Genomic DNA, 18,888 nt, shown 5'->3' on the forward strand with positions numbered 1-18,888 from the left:
AACATTGTTGTCTGAACGTGAAAGGACAAGGCCGCAGGGCCGCGAGGCTAATGAGAGTTCGTTGAAACACAACATAGGCAGCTCCGGGGAGGAATGCCCGGCTCCCTCCCGAATGTAGCCTTGAAGAAGAGCCGCAGGGCATTTAATCATTTCACAGCTGCCAGCCAGTCTCGATATATGGTAGAATATGTTAGAATAAAGCAGCTAAAGGCTTGAATTATGCTCTTCTTACGGCCCCCCTTTTCCGAGCCCTGTAGAGAGTGTCGGCTCCCAGGACACGAATAGCACCTCATAGATAGCAAGGTCTGGAATGTGACTCTTCCCCCGTGTGTAGCTTGCTTCCAAGAACAGAAGCACTGTGTTTTGTTCAACAAAGAAAAGATGTCTCCGTACTTGCAAAGTTGCATATTGTTACTAGAATAGACATTTGAAGGTGTCATATTCGTCGAAAGTGTCCATCATCAAACCGAGTTCAAAGAAACCCAATAAAGGGGGGTGTTAAACATGTCACAGCTGATTGTATGATATGCATTATGTATATATGTAACTGATGTACGTAATTCGTTCTCTTGCGTCCCTCGAGGTCTAGAGATACAAGTCGCGGGGCATGAGACCGAGTTGGCCAACTGAGACTATTTGCTTTGCAATAAACCCTAGCTTTGGGACTACAACCTCGTGTCTGGCATATCTATCGTGTGTGGTGACCTGCCTTGTTCCCATAGACATGAGGGACCCCTAGGGGCCCCTTTCAAGGAGACCCTCTTTGTAAATACTGCAGATTATTTAAAGGATCTGTGTAGACAGAAAAGTCATCCTATCAAAGGCAAGAAATCAGAAATGATTGAAAGATTGTTAGAACACCAAAGACTGGAGAGTAGAGCTGTAGTGCCTATCCCTCCAGCAAATGTAGCAAATATTGGGGATAATGATGTGGAAGATGTTATTGTTGAAGCAGATGAGGAAGAGGAGGATAACAATGTCACCCCCTCTGGCCCTCTGCCTGCTCAAAGGCCTCAACCTATGGCTACTGGACCATCGTCAGGTCCCACATTAAGTCCTGCATTTAACACTCTAGAAAAAATGAGACTTGAACTTGAATTCAAAAGAATTAGTGCCCAAACTGAACAGAGACATCAAGAACTAAGGCTCAAAGAAATAGAGCTCAACCATGAGCTAGAGATGAAGAAATTGTCTTTGGAAAATGCTTCTCTCCCAGAATCCTCTAGATCCTCCAGTCCAAAAAGACCCTGGATGCCTAAAGAGATTCTGGGTATGTATGTGTTAGGGAGAATTCTCTGTTTAGGCTGAATTTCCTAACCTAGTGAGTCCCCCAGCAGCTTTGCTGGATTTTTGGGGTTTATTTTTTTCTCCTGCCAAGAGTGAGACTCTTATACCCTCACTCTTGGACATGACTTGAGAGTGTTTCTGTGACTTACTATGTGCTTATGGGCTATGGGGTATTTTCTTCCCATAGGCTATCATTGGTTTTTTGAATGTGTGCTACACAGCACCTTCAGTGCAGTAACACAGGGGTGTCATAGAGACCCCCAAACATAGACTCCACACCCTGGGACTGACTACTGTCTCCCTGGGTCTGTAAAGTCACCATTGACTTTACTAGTCTTAACTTCGGAACTTAACCAGTACAAACCATCATACTGTGGAAGTACTGGTAGGGGCAATTAGATTGCCCCTGGGTCTGTTGTCGAGGGGGTACTGTCCCATCCCCCCTCGCCGAGTTTCTGGCTGGTGGCAGTGGATACCACGGAAATATTCCACCGGAATATTTCCCAATGGGATTTCCCATTGATTTTAATGCACCACTTTTTGGTGCAATGTTAAAGATACCGCCGGTTTATTTATTTAATATAAATTCACCGGTTGGGATTTTTTGCCAGAACTCGCCGCCAAAATGGCGTCTAGGTTCATTTCAGTAACCCTGAACCCGAGTCGAGCCTTTGTTCCACTTTTTGGCGGGCTTCTGCACAGAAGCCCTCCAAAGTGGTGCCATTCTGTCTGGGTACCACAGGGGGTGTGGGAGGGGGTTTAGGCACCCTGGACTGAGTTGCCTTGCCAACTCATGTCGCACTCTGGTGTGATTGGCCCAGGTGGTGAGCCATCCCGCTCACCACTTAGCATGTTTGAGTGACAGCTAGGCTGTATGAATGGGGGTTTGCTGCATAAAAGCAGGGTTTTTGGGACTGGTTCTTCAGAAGTCGCCACAGGACCTAAGAAGCCAAAGAGGGAGAAGCCGAGCCGACCTGCCAAGACGACACCACCGGTGGAGCCCTGCGGAACCGTCTCACCACTTTTCCCGACGACAGAGAAGATCTCCCGCCAGAGAGTCTTCTTCCCTTGACTGGTGGGGACAACCAGTTTCTGCCTCCTTTTCGCCGCCCTGAAGCATCTCGTGGCCGCCTTGCCTGTGCCAAGCACCCCGGCAACCGGGATACCACTTTTTACCTCAACCGCGAAAGAAGGGTAACATCCTTTTAACCGGAAAAACTCCACGGCTGGTTTCTTCCCTGGTAGTGCAACGACCTCCAGCTTTCCTCCACGACGAGATCTTCTCCTCCTCTGGACGACGCCGCGACTTGCAACCACTACCAGGAACAACTGCCACCGCTGGAGGATCCTTTCCATTTTAAAGGTACCGTGTTCCGCCCGGCTTCCCTTGCCACCGATTGTACGCAGTAGATTTAACCCTCGGCTCTCGACCCTGGGTAAGCCTGGGACACCCTAACTAAACTTTTCTTAACTGAGAAAACCCTTTTCTACTCACCTGTAAGGACTTGCGACATTGTGTGATCTTGGGCATCCTTTCGCCTGGCTTCCCCTAGAGTGGGCCTGGCAACCAAACTTCCTTGCTCCTCAATAGACTGCCTTGCTAAACTTACTGTGAATCTCTGAAAAGTGTTTTACCTTGCTGTTTTCATTATTTCTGCCTTTTTCCCTCCCTTTTTAACTAACTTGTTGGAGTTCCATCTAACGTTAAGCGCTCACCTCTGTTTGGAAATAAGTGGTGTTAACTTAGACTTGTCCAACAAAGAACTAGGGATGTACATATAAGTAATAGTGACTGTGTTTTGACTTTCTTACCTTTTCTGTGCTAGTGTAATTTATGAGTGTGTCATTTTTAAATAAATAATTATATACTTTTACACCTAGCTCTGGTCAGTGTTTGCTTGTACTACTGTGCCTCTGTACCTATTATGTATGCTCTGTATACTGCCTAACTCTTCTTGAGGGAAGTCTGACTGCTCAGCCACAGCTACCAGGTAAATCTGGGTGGTACAGACTGCTACCAAGTGGGTTTACTGCCAAACACCTGTAGCCTTAAATCTTTTGCAGTGGTCCCAGAGGGAACTGCACAGGTTTCTGTCTAACACTGGTGTACAGCGGTGGGATTTGTATTGAGCATACACTTTAGTGTACTTTTGAGATACCTTAGTGCAACTAACCACAAAGCTTAAAGCACAAAAAGAAAAAGTCATATTCTAACCTGTCTACTATGGAAAGTTATAGTCAAGATTACCTTGCTACAAAAACTGCTGATTGTCTAAGACTTCTCTGTAAGCATAAGAATCTCATGACTAAAGGAAAGAAAATGGAGCTAATAGAAAGGTTGTTAGAAAACCAAAGTCTGGATGATGGTTCAGAGGAACCTAACACTCCAGCAAATGTAGAGAACAGCAATGATATTGATATTGACCAAAGTATTGATGATCTTGGATCAGAACCAGAAGAGGAAGATGAAACTGTTGTAGATGTTCCCTCTAGGCCTCTGTCTGCTCTACCAGCTGTACCTACTGGGCCTTTGCCAGGTCCCACATTTGGTCCTCAGTACTATGAACTGGAGAAAATGAAACTTGAATTAGAGTACAAGAAACTTAATTCTCAAACTGACAAAGAACTAAGGCTAAGAGAAATGGAGCTCAAGTATGAGCTAGAAATGAAGAAATTATCTGTTGAGAATGCTTCTCTCTCTGGCTCCTCTAGAAGTTCCAGTCCTAAAAGACCCTGGATGCCTAAAGAATTGATTGGTATGTATGAGCCTAAGTTGGATGTGTTGGATTGGTTGTCTATGTTTGAGTATAATCATGGGCTCCAGAACATCACAGGTAATGAGTTACTCACCTGGTTGTTCTCTAGGCTTCCCCCTGTTGCGACTGATGCAGTAATGGAGTTGGGGGAGGAGGATAGGAAAGATTATGAATGTGTGAAACTAGCTTAGATAGCTAGGTTTGGGAAGACCCCTTCCCAGTATCTTAGGAGGTTTAGAAGCCTCAAAAAGCATGATGGTACCCCTTGGGCTACCTGGGTGTGTGAAGGGTTGAAAAACTTAGAGGGATGGATTAAGGGTTACAAAGTGAACACTTATGAAGGAAGGAGAAATCTTGTAATGATGGAGTCAATTTATGATGCCTGCTCTCCTGAGCTCAGACAGCACTTGGCTGATTCACAGGAATTAGATCCTAGAAGACTAGCTAAGGCTGCTGACTTGTGGGTTGCCAACAGGGCTACTCACAAGGATTCTGGGGTAACTCAGAAGAAGGATGAGGGGAGGCAGCCTAAGAAAGACTCCAAAGAGAATTCAAATAATTCCAATTCCAAAGAGGGCCCCAAACCACACCATAAGGGTAAGCCACCTGGGAAACCACAGCAGAGCAGTATACCTTCTGGTGCCAAACCAGAAGGAGGTCAGAACAGCCTCCATTCCAAAGGGCCTTTGGATCCTGTTATGTTTGTAAGGCTACTGACCATGTGAAAGGAGATCCCAGATGTAAGGGTAAACCTTCAGGGGTCCAGCTTGTCTCCTTAGCCTTCGCTGCAGAGGAGGAAGTCCCTATGGCAAGTGGAAACTTTCTACTACTGGCTGATGAACCCACTGGAGTCTCAGCCAGTGTTTTCTTTAGTCTCTCTGGGGTTGTGGGAACAACAGAATTTAGATGTCTATAATTCTATCCCAGATAATACTAAAGAGTATTATAAGGACAGTGTCCAGGTGAATGGTCAGGAGACTCCTGCCATCAGGGACACTGGGGCCAGCATAACTGTGGTGGATTAATCATTTTTCAAGGCAGAGGATGTTGCTAAGGCACCCAAATGCCTCACCAAGTTAGCTGGAGGGCCTGTGCAGATGTGTCCCCAGTTACCAGTTCTCATCCAGTGTAATGATATGGCTGTGAAGATACCTGTCAGTATACAATGTGAAGTACCAGTAAGGGTTCTGTTGGGTAATGACCTGAAAGCTCTTGGAGTTGTGTCACATACCCCCAGATCCCCTAGTAAAAGGTTACAGGAGCTCACCAAACCTGCAAGAGAGAAAACCCTGCGAGGTTTATCTCAGGAGATGATGACAGAAATCACTCCTCTTCCACTGGAGCAACTTACTGCAGTAACTACCAGATCAGGAGCAAAGGGGCAACCCAAGACTCCTAGAAAAAAACCTACAGCAAGCACTCCAGTGCTTCCAACAAGGACTTCCCCGAGGTTGTCCAAAGTTACACCTGTAACTCCACCTCCAGCTGAGGCTGAGAGGGAGGTACAAACCTGTCTCGTTGAACTAGACTCTGAAGAAGAGCTAGTAGGAGGCCCAGAACTTATTGGAGACCTGGACCCGGCTGACCATCCTGAGCTGCAGTCTTTACTGGCAGAAGGTGGACCCAGCAGGTCAGCTTTTCGTAAGGGACAAAGAGAATGTCCAACTCTGGAGGGCCTTCGCCAACAGGCAGCTTCTCAGGCTGATGGGCAAGAGCCTGGGAAGTATAGGTTAAACTGGGAAGATGGCCTCTTCTACAGTGAACCAACTGAATCTGAGCCTGGAGCCTACCAACGCCTGGTAGTGCCCCAAGAGAACAGACAACAGTTCTTGCAACTAGCCCACGAGATTCCTTTGGCTGGTCACTTGAGTTTCAAGAAGACCAAGGAAAGGCTCTCTCTCTACTTTTATTGGCCAAAGATGGGGGCTGAAGTAGATAGATATTGCAGGAGCTGCCACACCTGCCAGACTTCTGGTAAGGTTGGTTCCAAGAATGTGGCACCTTTAGTGCCTCTCCCAGTTGTGGGAGTTCCATTTGAGAGGGTAGGGATTGACATTGTTGGTCCCCTTGATCCCCCAACCTCCTCAGGCAACAGGTTTATCCTTGTTGTAGTAGACCATGCTACTAGGTACCCTGAGGCAATTCCTATGAGGACTATTACAGCTCGGGCTGTAGCTAAGGCCCTCCTTGGTATTTTTACCAGGGTTGGGTTTCCTAAGGAGGTGATCTCTGACAGGGGGTCACATTTTATGTCCCACTACATGAAAGCCATGTGGAAAACCTGCGGAGTCACCTACAAGTTCTCAACCGCATACTACCCTCAGACAAACGGGTTGGTAGAAAGGTTTAACAGAACCATGAAGAGCATGATAGGTGCTTTAGAAGAACCCCTTAAAAAAAAGTGGGACCTTCTACTGCCATGCCTTCTCTTTGCTTATAGGGAAGTCCCTCAGGAGGGAGTAGGTTACTCTCCCTTTGAACTTCTCTATGGCCATCCAGTCAGAGGCCCCTTGGCCCTGATTAAGGAGGGGTTGGAGAGTGTTCCTTCCCCCAAGCCAGTCAGAGTGACTGACTATGTGATAGGTCTCCGAAGGAGAATGTCCCACATGATGGCAGAAGCAAGTGACAACTTGAAAGCTGGACAAGCCCTGATCAAACATTGGCATGATCAGAAGGCTAACATGGTTGAGTTTACTCAAGACCAGCTAGTTCTAGTTATGCTTCCAACAAGGCAGAGGGCCTTGCAAGACAAATGGATGGGACCCTTCAAGGTTGTGGGAAAACTTGGAGAGGTCAACTATCTGGTGGATCTGGGCAAACCCAGGGAAGTTCCCAGAGTCTTCCACACCAACCGCCTCAAAGCCTATGTCTCTAGATCAGAAGTAGGAGCCTTGCTCCTAGCTTCATCAGAAGAGGAGGAGGAGAGTGAAGCTCTACCTGACCTCCTGAGAGGCTTACCTTTGGACGAAAAGGTTGAAGGAGTTAATCTCTCTTCAGATCTGACCCCTGAGCAACAGGAGGAGTGCAAAACTATGTTAAATCAGTTTGCCCCCCTGTTCTCACTTTCACCAGGCTTGACCCCTTGGGGACAGCATGATATACTCACTGGTGACTGTCTGCCGGTCAAAAGCAGAGGATATAGGATGTCAGAACATGTCAGAACCCACAACAAAGGTGAGGTCAAGAAGATGCTTGATCTCGGGGTAATAGAGCCCTCTACTAGTCCATGGTCTAGCCCAGTGGTGTTAGTACCAAAGGCAGGATCCAAAGAGTTGAGATTCCGTGTGGACTATAGAGCTCTTAATGCAGTCACCAAGACCGATGCCCACCCTTTGCCAAGGACAGATGAGTTGGTGGATAAACTTGGTGCAGCCAAGTACCTCAGCACACTGGACCTTACGTCAGGCTATTGGCAAATAGCCCTGACAGACCATGCCAAGGAGAAAACTGCATTTTCTACCCCAGTTGGCCTATACCAATTCAAGGTTATGCCTTTTGGACTAAAAAATGCACCTGCAACATTCCAAAGGATGGTGAACCAAGTTCTAGCTGGGATGGAGGACTTCTGCATGGCATACTTGGATGACATTGCAGTCTTCAGCCACTCCTGGGAGGACCATGTGAACCACTTAGGACATGTTTTGCAGGCTCTTGAGCAGGCCAATCTGACCATAAAGGCAAGCAAATGCCAAATTGGACAGAGTCAAGTGGTCTACCTTGGACATGAGGTAGGAGGTGGTGAGATAAGGCCTTTGCTCAGCAAGATTGAAGCTGTGCAAAATTGGACAACACCTACTACTCAGACCCAGGTGAGAGCCTTCTTAGGCCTCACTGGGTACTACAGGAATTTCATTGAGAACTATGGGACCATAGCTTCTCCTCTGAATGTGACATCCTCTCCAAAATTCCCAAAAAAGGTCAAATGGAATGAGGAATGCAATCAGGCCTTTGAAAGCCTGAAGAAAGCTCTCTGCCAAGCTCCAGTACTCCGAGCTCCTGACTACAACCAAACCGTCATGGTACAAACTGATGCTTCCAATGTAGGTATAGGCGCAGTTCTTAGCCAACTGGATGAGAAGGGTAGGGAACACCCCATTTGCTTCATCAGTAGAAAACTGAAGGATCCTGAAACAAGGTGGGCAACAATAGAAAGAGAATGCTTTACTATTGTGTGGGCACTGAAGAAGTTTAGGCCATACTTGTATGGTTCTACTTTTGTCATTTAGACTGACCACCAACCCTTGAGATGGTTAATGCAAATGAAAGGGGAAAATCCAAAACTATTGAGATGGTCAATCTGCCTCCAGGGGTTTGATTTCACCATTGAGCACAGGTCAGGGTGTCACCATCAAAATGCTGATGGACTCTCTAGGATGTATGTCATTGACTAGAGGTATGAGGTTCATCTAGGAGTGGATTAAATCCTCCTGTCCCTTAGTCTGGGGGGGGCGAGTGTTAGGGAGAATTCTCTGTTTAGGCTGAATTTCCTAACCTAGTGAGTCCCCCAGCAGCTTTGCTGGATTTTTGGGGTTTATTTTTTTCTCCTGCCAAGAGTGAGACTCTTATACCCTCACTCTTGGACATGACTTGAGAGTGTTTCTGTGACTTACTATGTGCTTATGGGCTATGGGGTATTTTCTTCCCATAGGCTATCATTGGTTTTTTGAATGTGTGTTACACAGCACCCTCAGTGCAGTAACACGGGGGTGTCATAGAGACCCCCAAACATAGACTCCACACCCTGGGACTGACTATGTCTCCCTGGGTCTGTAAAGTCACCATTGACTTTACTAGTCTTAAGTTAGGAACTTAACCAGTACAAACCATCATACTGTGGAAGTACTGGTAGGGGCAATTAGATTGCCCCTGGGTCCGTTGTCGAGGGGGTACTGTCCCGTCCCCCCTCGCCGAGTTTCTGGCTGGTGGCAGTGGATACCACGGAAATATTCCACCGGAATATTTCCCAATGGGATTTCCCATTGATTTTAATGCACCACTTTTTGGTGCAATGTTAAATATACCGCCGGTTTATTTATTTAATATAAATTCACCGGTTGGGATTGTTTGCCAGAACTCGCCGCCAAAATGGCGTCTAGGTTCATTTCAGTAACCCTGAACCCGAGTCGAGCCTTTGTTCCACTTTTTGGCGGGCTTCTGCACAGAAGCCCTCCAAAGTGGTGCCATTCTGTCTGGGTACCACAGGGCGTGTGGGAGGGGGTTTAGGCACCCTGGACTGAGTTGCCTTGCCAACTCATGTCGCACTCTGGTGTGATTGGCCCAGGTGGTGAGCCACCCCGCTCACCACTTAGCATGTTTGAGTGACAGCTAGGCTGTATGAATGGGGGTTTGCTGCATAAAAGCAGGGTTTTTGGGACTGGTTCTTCAGAAGTCGCCACAGGACCTAAGAAGCCGAAGAGGGAGAAGCCGAGCCGACCTGCCAAGACGACACCACCGGTGGAGCCCTGCGGAACCGTCTCACCACTTTTCCCGACGACAGAGAAGATCTCCCGCCAGAGAGTCTTCTTCCCTTGACTGGTGGGGACAACCAGTTTCTGCCTCCTTTTCGCCGCCCTGAAGCATCTCGTGGCCGCCTTGCCTGTGCCAAGCACCCCGGCAACCGGGATACCACTTTTTACCTCAACCGCGAAAGAAGGGTAACATCCTTTTAACCGGAAAAACTCCACGGCTGGTTTCTTCCCTGGTAGTGCAACAACCTCCAGCTTTCCTCCACGACGAGATCTTCTCCTCCTCTGGACGACGCCGCGACTTGCAACCACTACCAGGAACAACTGCCACCGGTGGAGGATCCTTTCCATTTTAAAGGTACCGTGTTCCACCCGGCTTCCCTTGCCACCGATTGTACGCGGTAGATTTAACCCTCGGCTGTCGACCCTGGGTAAGCCTGGGACACCCTAACTAAACTTTTCTTAACTGAGAAAACCCTTTTCTAATCACCTGTAAGGACTTGCGACATTGTGTGATCTTGGACATCCTTTCGCCTGGCTTCCCCTAGAGTGGGCCTGGCAACCGAACTTCCTTGCTCCTCAATAGACTGCCTTGCTAAACTTACTGTGAATCTCTGAAAAGTGTTTTACCTTACTGTTTTCATTATTTCTGCCTTTTTCTCTCACTTTTTAACTAACTTGTTGGAGTGCCATCTAACGTTAAGCGCTCACCTCTGTTTGGAAATAAGTGGTGTTAACTTAGACTTGTCCAACAAATAACTAGGGATGTACATATAAGTAATAGTGACTGTGTTTTGACTTTCTTACCTTTTCTGTGCTAGTGTAATTTATGAGTGTGTCATTTTTAAATAAATAATTATATACTTTTACACCTAGCTCTGGGCAGTGTTTGCTTGTACTACTGTGCCTCTGTACCTATTATGTATGCTCTGTATACTGCCTAACTCTTCTTGAGGGAAGTCTGACTGCTCAGCCACAGCTACCAGGTAAATCTGGGTGGTACAGACTGCTACCAAGTGGGTTTACTGCCAAACACCTGTAGCCTTAAATCTTTTGCAGTGGTCCCAGAGGGAACTGCACAGGTTTCTGTCTAACAGTATGAACCTAGGTTGGATGTATCAGATTGGTTAGCTATGTTTGAGTACAATCATGGGCTCCAGGACATCACAGAGAATCAGCTGATCCCTTTGTTGTTCTCTAGGCTCCCCCCTGTTGCATCTGATGTGGTAATGGAGTTGGGGGAGGTGGATAGGATGGATTATGAATGTGTGAAGCTAGCTTTGATAGCTAGATTTGGGAAGACCCCTTCCCAGTACCTTAAGAGGTTTAGGACCCTCAGAAAGCATGATGGTACCCCTTGGGCTACCTGGGTGAATGAATGTTTGAAAAACTTAGAGGGTTGGATTAAGGGTTACAGAGTTAACACTTATGAGGGAATGAGAAATCTGGTAATGTTGGGGTCCATCTATGATGCTTGCTCTCCTGAGCTCAGACAGCACTTGGCTGATTCTAAGGAAATGGATCCTAGAAAGTTAGGCAAGGCTGCTGACTTGTGGGTTGCCTACAGGGCTACTCACAAGGAATCTGGGGCAACTCAGAAGAAGGATGAGGGGAAGCAGCCACCAAAAGAGAACCAAGAGAATTCTAATACCTCCCATCCCAAAGAGGGCCACAAACAACAAAATAGCCAGGGTAAGCCACCGGGGAAACCAAATAGGGCTAGTGAACCCTCTGGCGCCCAACCAGAGGCAGGTCAGCAGAAACCCCCATTCCAGAGAATTGCTATGTTTGTGGGTCTACTGACCATATAAAGGGTGATCCCAGATGCAAGGGTAAACCTGCAGGGATCAGCACAGTCTCCTTAGCCTTCTTCCCAGAGGAGGAAGCACCAATGGTTATTGCCCATTATGAGTTGTTTGCTGAGGAACCCTTGGGTCTTCAAGCAACTGTATCCTTAGAGTCCATGGGTCTGGTTAGCAAACAGAATAGGGGTGTGTATAACTCCCTGCCAGAAAACTCTAAAGTACATTACATGGACAGTATTCTTGTCAATGGCCAGGATACTCCTGCCCGGAGAGACACTGGGGCCAGCAGAACAGTAGTGGATGAAGCTTTTTCAAGCCGGAGGATGTTGCTAAGGCACCCAAAGGTCCCATTAAACTTTCTGGAGATCCTGTCCAATTGGTTCCTATTATACCAGCCCTCATTCCGTGTAATAACATGACAGTGAGGATTCCTGTCAGTGTTCAGACTGAGGTGCCTGGGAGAGTCCTGTTGGGGAATGATCTAAAAACTCTAGGCGTAGTATCCAGTACCCCCAGGCCTCCCAGTACGGAGAAGCAGAACCAAGCCAAATTGGCTGGAGGGGCCACCTTAAGAGACCACTCTAAGCCTGTGGGAACCTCTACTGAGACCCCCACTGAAAGCCCTGATGTTAGTAAATTAACCTCTAACACAGGCAAATCTGAGGCTAGATGTTAGGGAAAAGGGAGGCCCAACCAAGCTCCACCATTGACCCTCCAATTATAAAGTCTTTGACTCCCCCCTGCTTCTGAGGAAGAGGTGGATAGACAGATTTGACTCCTCCCTAGGCCTGTGAGAACTGGTAATTCTCAAAGCTGGTGGAAATCCAGGAACAATAGGCCCAAGGCTAAAAACCTTAAGGCTGTGGACTCGTCTACTGAAGACTCCAATGGAAAACCTAGTGTTAGGAAAGAAACTCCTCAACCAGGTAAAACCAGATCTCAGAAGAAGAGGAAGCCTGTACTTGGCTTGACCTATGACCCTCCAACCAGAATGCCTGAGACCCAACCTGCTCTTGAAAGAGAGTTGGTGAGGAACCATGGAGGCCCTTCTAGATCTAAGGGAATCTGTAACGCTCACCTGGTATCCACGGGGACATCACTCAGCCTGTTCTGACCTCTTATGACCTCGAACCCTTCCCTGGAGTCTACTCGACTGGAGACTGGGCCTGAAACACAGGATTGGTAGAGTTTAACTCCCTATTGTCTCTGTGTGCTTGAACCCCTTCTTCCCCGGGGTCCAACCCTTCCCTTTGATCCACAGCTCACCTTGTTTTCTTGGAAAGTGTGCTCTCCGTCCTGCTTTCAGCGCAGGGGCGCGTTGATTGATACGGGCTCGTTGCTGCCTAGTTACTTTACTAGCAAGAGTCCGACAGGTAAGTATAATGAGTCTTTTGAACAGTTCTCTAACTTCGTTCCTTTCCTTCCTTAGATGATGGCCGGCGTCCGGGGATGGCGACGTGCTGCTGAGATGAGTAGCGCTGAAGGTGAGTGAGAGCGCGATGCGCGATGCGACCCTTTCGTATTTGTATTGTTCTTTTTCTGTGTCTTTTAGGTGCTGCGACATTTTCAGCATGGATGCCGGTTATGAAGAAGAAATGTGGTGAGTAAGCGCGGTATACGGCGCCTCTAGATGTTTCCACGATAACCTGGAGTGTCTTTTCCATCTTGCAGATGGATGAGAAGTTCCGGAGACAGAGTTCCCCCAGAGCGGCTGGGATTCAGGTAAGCGTTTGAAGCTTGTACAGTCTTTAAAAATAAGCGAAGATCTGCTGAATGCTTACTAATGCCTTTTTTATGTTCTTTTCCCTTTTTCCTTAGGAAGCGGGGTGCCGGGATGGGAATGACACTGCCGAAGATGCCCGCAGAAAAGAAGAAGCGATGAATGATGGGCAGAAGCGTTGCAAGGTAAGGCTGTTCCTAACAGTGTTCTTGTTCTTGCAGGAGCTGAGTGCAGAAGAAAGATGCAGGCCTACTGGAGACCGATCCGAACACGGGGAGTGTCACGCTGCAGGTGCAGAAAACACAAAGCATGTTTCTCAGCCTGGGAGTGGCTTAAATAGTCTCTGGGTATCCCAGGTGTCTCTGGGCTGAACCACACCCAAAAGACTAGACTGCACATGCAGTTCTGGGAACCGAAATATGTGGGGGCATCCATCTTGTCCCCATCAATGCACTACATGTCCAATCCCCAATGTTATCCTATGGGAGTGAGTGAGTCTGGTGCCACAAGCGCCAAGTCTGACTCCAAGTAGGTCTTTGGAGGGATGGAGAGGCCCATGAGGGCCATGTAGGTGATTGTGGCCTGGCTCCAGCCTGACATCTTGGAGGGATGGGGACATGAGGGGCAGGAATCATGACAGAATCCTTCTTAAGGACCCCTTGAGGAAATCTATTTTGGGTTCAGAAGTTGTTACAACTTCAAGGGGACTGTTAGTTCATCTCCCTTATACCTTAAATAAGAAAGATGTACCAGAAAGGGTTTGTAGGTCATATAGCTTACAAAGGAAAACCTTTGAGCACAGGTCAGGATGTCACCACCAAAATGCTGATGGTCTCTCTAGGATGTTTTTAACCGACTAGAGGCAAGAGACTCATCCAGGAGTGGATTAGATCCTTCTGTCCCTTAGTGTGGGGGAGAGGGGGGGGGCGAGTGTTAGGGAGAATTCTCTTCTATGGTTAATTTCCCTTACCTATAGAGTCCCCCAGCAGCTTTGCCGGATTTGAAGGGTTTATTTTTTTCTCCTGCTAAGAGTGAGACCCTTTTTTCCCAATCTTAGGCAGATTGCTAGTGTGTGTTTTAGGCTATCTTGTGTGCTTATGGTTTATGGGGTTTTTATCACCCTCATAGGAATCATCTTTTTCATGTGTGGTACACAGCACCCTCTGTGCCGTACCACAGGGGTGTCATAGCGACCCCAAACATAGACTCCATACCCTGAGACTGACTACTGTCTCCCAGGGCATGTAAAGTCCCCATTGACTTTACTAGTCAAATCTTATGAACAAACCAGTACAACCCATCTTACTATGGAGGTACTGGGAAGGGTTAATAGTTTTCCCCTAGTGTTAATTTTCGAGGGGGTACCGTACAGTCCCTCTCTCAAATGTTTCTGGCTGGTGGCAGTGGTTACTACCGAAAATATTTGACCGCAAATATGTTCCTATGGGATTTTCCCATTGTTCGAGGCTACCACTTTTACTGACAACCTCTAACATACAGACAGTTTATTTTAATATTAACTTTACTCAGGTAGGTTTTTATTGCCAGAACTTTGATTTAATTTCTTTCTCGTGTCTTTCTCTATAGTCCTAACCCAGGTCGGGGATCCTTTGTTCGTCCTTTTGGCGGACTTCTATACAGAAGCCCTCCTTTCTGCGCCACTGAGTCTGGGGTAGACAGGATGTGTGGGAGGGAGAATAGGCACCCTGGACAGGGTTTCCTACGCAACCCAAGTCACACTCTGCCCTGATAGGCTGGGGTTTCTCCCGCCAGGAGAGCCACCGAACTGTGTGAGTGACAGTTAGGCTGTATGAATGGGAGTCTTGCTGCATAAAAGCAGGGTCCTGAGGACTGGAGGACAAAACGTTGTCACTGGAACTAAGAAGCCGAAGAGGAGAGAAGCCAAAGACATCTGCAACGACTGAACCACCGGTGAAGCCCTGCTGCAGATCCTCACCACTTTTCTCCAACGACTCGAGAAGATCTTCCCTTGCAAGAGTCTTCTTCCCTTGAGCTGGTGGGGCCAACCAGTTCGCCAATCGCCTTCCTGGACCTGCCTTGGTCGAATCGCCAGTGCCAAGCACTAGGAGACCGGATAGCCAGGCACCCGTCCACCCGGACCGCAATTTAAAGGAGCGTACCTTTTATTTTCGATTGGCATCACCGTGGCTGGTTTCATCCCTGGGCAGTGCAGTAACTCGAACCTTCCTCCACGACATGAGCCTCTGTTCTTCTGCTGGATCTCCCAAACTGCAGGAACTGCCAGGAACTACCGCTACCGCAGGAGCCTCTTCTACATTTTAAGGTACATTGTTCTGCCAGACCTCCCTTGTCGTTGGGTACTGCTAAAGGTGTTTTAAATCCTATGCCTACCTATTGGGTTGGCCGCCCCTATCATTTAACATTGTCTTTCACCTTCTGCAACCACCTTTTCGAATCGTTTAACAAAGACTTGACTGCAGCTACAAGAACATTTTGCTCCTGGGCACTTTGCCCTGTACCACTGACTATTGACTGTGGCTAAATCTGTTATAATTGCCTTCTCTAGATTGCTTCTCACCTAGAAATGTGTTGGTGCACCTAACTCTTATAACCACCCTTTCCTTCCCTCTTTTTACACTTGTGAAGTGGCATTTTGCTCGGTTTTCACCTCAGTATTATACATGCTAAAGTACTGCCTTGACTAACTTGTTCACAATCTTCTTGGGAAGTGTTGCTGGTGTGTTTAAGAGTATATTCCTGTATAACTTGGCCTTTCCCTCCCTTTTGAGAAATTGATAGAGTGCCATTTCTGCTTGTTACATAGCTTTGGTCAGTGTTTCCTTGTTCCATAAGTGCTGTAGTCCTAATGTGTTAACCCTGAATACTGCTCGTCTCCCTCTTAAGATAAGTCTGACTGCTCAGCCACAGCTACCAACTAAATCTTTGTTGTGCAGACTGATACCAAAGGGGGTTTATTGCTCATATCTGTAGTCATAATCTTCTGTAGTGCTCCCTAAGGGAACTGCACAGGATTCTGCCTAACAGTGGTGTCTTGTTAAAATAAGAGGGCCTATATTAATAAACCTATTGCCAATCTCTAAATACAAATAGTGTGGGAAACAATGTTATGTAAAAGAAAACGTGTACAAGAAATCATATGTCAGGATATTCAAGCCATAGGCTTCCCTTCCCCACGTTTTTAGCATGGAAAAGGCGGCATACTCGAGTTTAGCACAGTCTCTAGCTTCTCTAGCACAAGGGTGCACTTCAAAACTCCAACATCACGGCCTTCTGTACCAAGATCTCTTTGCCGTTCAAAGTCTCTTGTTTGAGAGGGCCTGATGCCACAAACAAATAAAGTTCCTTTACTGTCAGAATTCTCCTATGCGCACTTTTCTTAGGTGATTTACTGTTCACCTTGGATCCCCCTCTGCCGGGCTCAGTTCCACTTTAACAAAAAGTTTGTTTTTCACATATACACAATTTTCTTAGGATTTCCATGCATCCAATTTCTAGTGTGACTCACGGTTCATGTCGGATCCCCCTCTGGTGGGCTCCGATCCATTCTAACACAAATGGCCTCATCACGACTTTGGCAGTAACCCTTAAATCTGGCGGTCGCGCTATTACCTCCGGATTTAAGGGTCTGCCAAATCAGCACTTCTGCAGATTTCGCCCCAGCTCTTGGCTGGGGGGAAATCCGCCGAAAATTCGCTCTATTACCGCCAGCGTTAAGAGCGCAAATTTTCCCCAGTGAGCCCAATGGGAATGGGGCATTCCCGAATGGGGAATTACATTACCGCCGGACTCGTGATCCGGCGCTGTTACCGCCGGGGAGTTTGGCGGTAATACCGCCGGCGTTACCGCCAAAGTCGTGATCAGGCCCAAAATCTTCAATCTCCCTCTGCCGGGATCGGACCAATTTATCTATTGTAACACAAACTTGCTTTCACGCAAAGCTTTCAATTGATATCCCTCAGCCAGGCACGGACCAACCTTATCTACTTTGTCATCAACTTTCTTTACTGTATCAATATAATAGACTTTCGATTGACTTTTATCCTCCGCCTTCCTCCCCCTTTCTTTTGGCTCTCATGCTCAGCTTGTTCCCTGGACCAATCTCTGCCTGGCACTCCCACAGAGACCAGGTTACAGAAATGGGAAGCAATAGATGTGGGTCTGACAGTGTTTCACAATGGTGGCACGCTATAGCAAAAGTCAATTCCAGAGTTTAGTTTCCATAGCAGATGAGCTTCCCGTTGGCTGGTCCTCAGCGAGCAACCTTCTGCCGGCTTGTTGTTCTACCTCCCCAGTGGGTTGAATGTTCTATCCTCCACCCCCAGGATCTTAAATGGAAAATAGAACACACTGGCCAGCATGTTGAAGGCAGGTATGCGATGGTCAACGTGGTACACTTAAAACCAGGCACATTAGGAGGGAGAGAGACTAGGACCTTCCGAACTCCCTTACCCCATCACTGGGGCCAGACTGTCTTGAGAGACATCCCCATCCCATATTTACAAGGTCCCTATGTACCTTGCCCGTTTTTCTGTTGCTGAGGCAAGGTTCATGACAGACACACAATTTAATTTGACTAAATGCCACCATATTTTCTTTGAGTAGGTGGGGTATCACTACAATGGCTCCATACTTATACGTTAGGATTCATTATAGCTAGTACTTCATTTACAATCATGCCGGTCACATGCCTATAAACTAAACCATTTGAGTCCTTAGAATGTGTAAATGCATACCAAGGAATAATCTTTGACATCCTGAACTTTAGAGATTAAAAGCAGTTAAGAATATTTCAATCCTAAATCCACAACAATCTTTCATCTATTTCACATTATATCTTTGCTTATTCTGGCAATTCTCAGCCTTGTGCCTAGGTTTCAGATTTATTGATATAGCAAGGCTGTAAGTTACATTGACATTTAGTTAAGTAATCATGCGTCATTTTATAAAAAACATGAATATTCATCTTACATCTTTTCAGAAACACTACATAAATATATAAAGGTGTACGCTTTTTAACATTACTGCCACTGTCTTTACCTGTAATAAGTCAGCACTTCCAAGTCTGATTTGGTACCTTCCTTAGCCTCTTGGGCAAGATGCCGGATGGCCTTGCCATGAGGCTCTTTATTATTATCAATCCAGTATAGCCAAACCTCCTCCTCATCATCATCTCTATCATCTAGGAGCACAGAACAATCCAAGGGGTTGTCTATTTGCATTGAAATAAGCCTGAAGAAAAGTAAATTACTGATTAGAAACACACTCCTGCAATTGGAAACATACTGAAAACCATACTGCTCTTTGAGTAATTAAAGCTTTTGACGTACTTAGTTTGAATAAGAATGTCGGCATTCCCAGCACTCAGTATAAATTTGCAGATGAGCTCCTGAGTTACCGGTATAGCAGTGGTGTTTGAAACACACAAGTCAGCTAGGTAGTCAAGGAATCTAGTAAACAGAAGATAAATGCACTTTAAAATCAGTTTGAACACATTCAGAACACAAATGAAGCCTACAACAAGAACATTACTTATTTCGATATACATTTGCAAAGTCAGATTATGTGACAATTTGACCGATTGTATGCATGTAACCAAGCTGTTTTAAGTAGTTAAAGCATCATCCCTTAAAATATCCCACAGCAACTTTGAGAGCTCAGTAGCACATGTTGTCTTAATCTTGCTAGCAACTATATGACCAGAGGCCGTATATATGTGTTCTGATGTTGTATGTTAATATTTATGTGTGTGGTTATTTATTGCCCAGAAAATACAATTTGAGATCCGAAAAGCCTTGAAGGTACAGGCTCGCTTAGATTTAATTTCTGTTAATGAAATATGCTGAAGTCAGATT

General features: G+C 46.6%; 1 protein-coding gene across 9 annotated transcripts in view; it reads right to left on the minus strand.

Moving 5' to 3' along the window:
* The window catches only part of ITPR2 (inositol 1,4,5-trisphosphate receptor type 2), a 4,412,221-nt gene that overhangs the window by 2,355,061 nt on the left and 2,038,272 nt on the right, over positions 1–18,888 (minus strand). For all 9 annotated transcript variants that reach the window (XM_069628470.1, XM_069628469.1, XM_069628465.1 and 6 more), the window contains 2 exons: positions 18,364–18,483; positions 18,074–18,265 (listed from right to left, as the gene is read on the minus strand). In XM_069628470.1, coding sequence (XP_069484571.1) covers positions 18,074–18,265; positions 18,364–18,483 — 312 coding nt within the window. The remainder of the gene's footprint in view (positions 1–18,073; positions 18,266–18,363; positions 18,484–18,888) is intronic.

This window comes from Ambystoma mexicanum, chromosome 12 (assembly GCF_040938575.1).
Source record: "Ambystoma mexicanum isolate Mex_15411 chromosome 12, UKY_AmexF1_1, whole genome shotgun sequence".
In the NCBI taxonomy this organism is placed as follows: Eukaryota; Metazoa; Chordata; class Amphibia; order Caudata; family Ambystomatidae; genus Ambystoma; species Ambystoma mexicanum.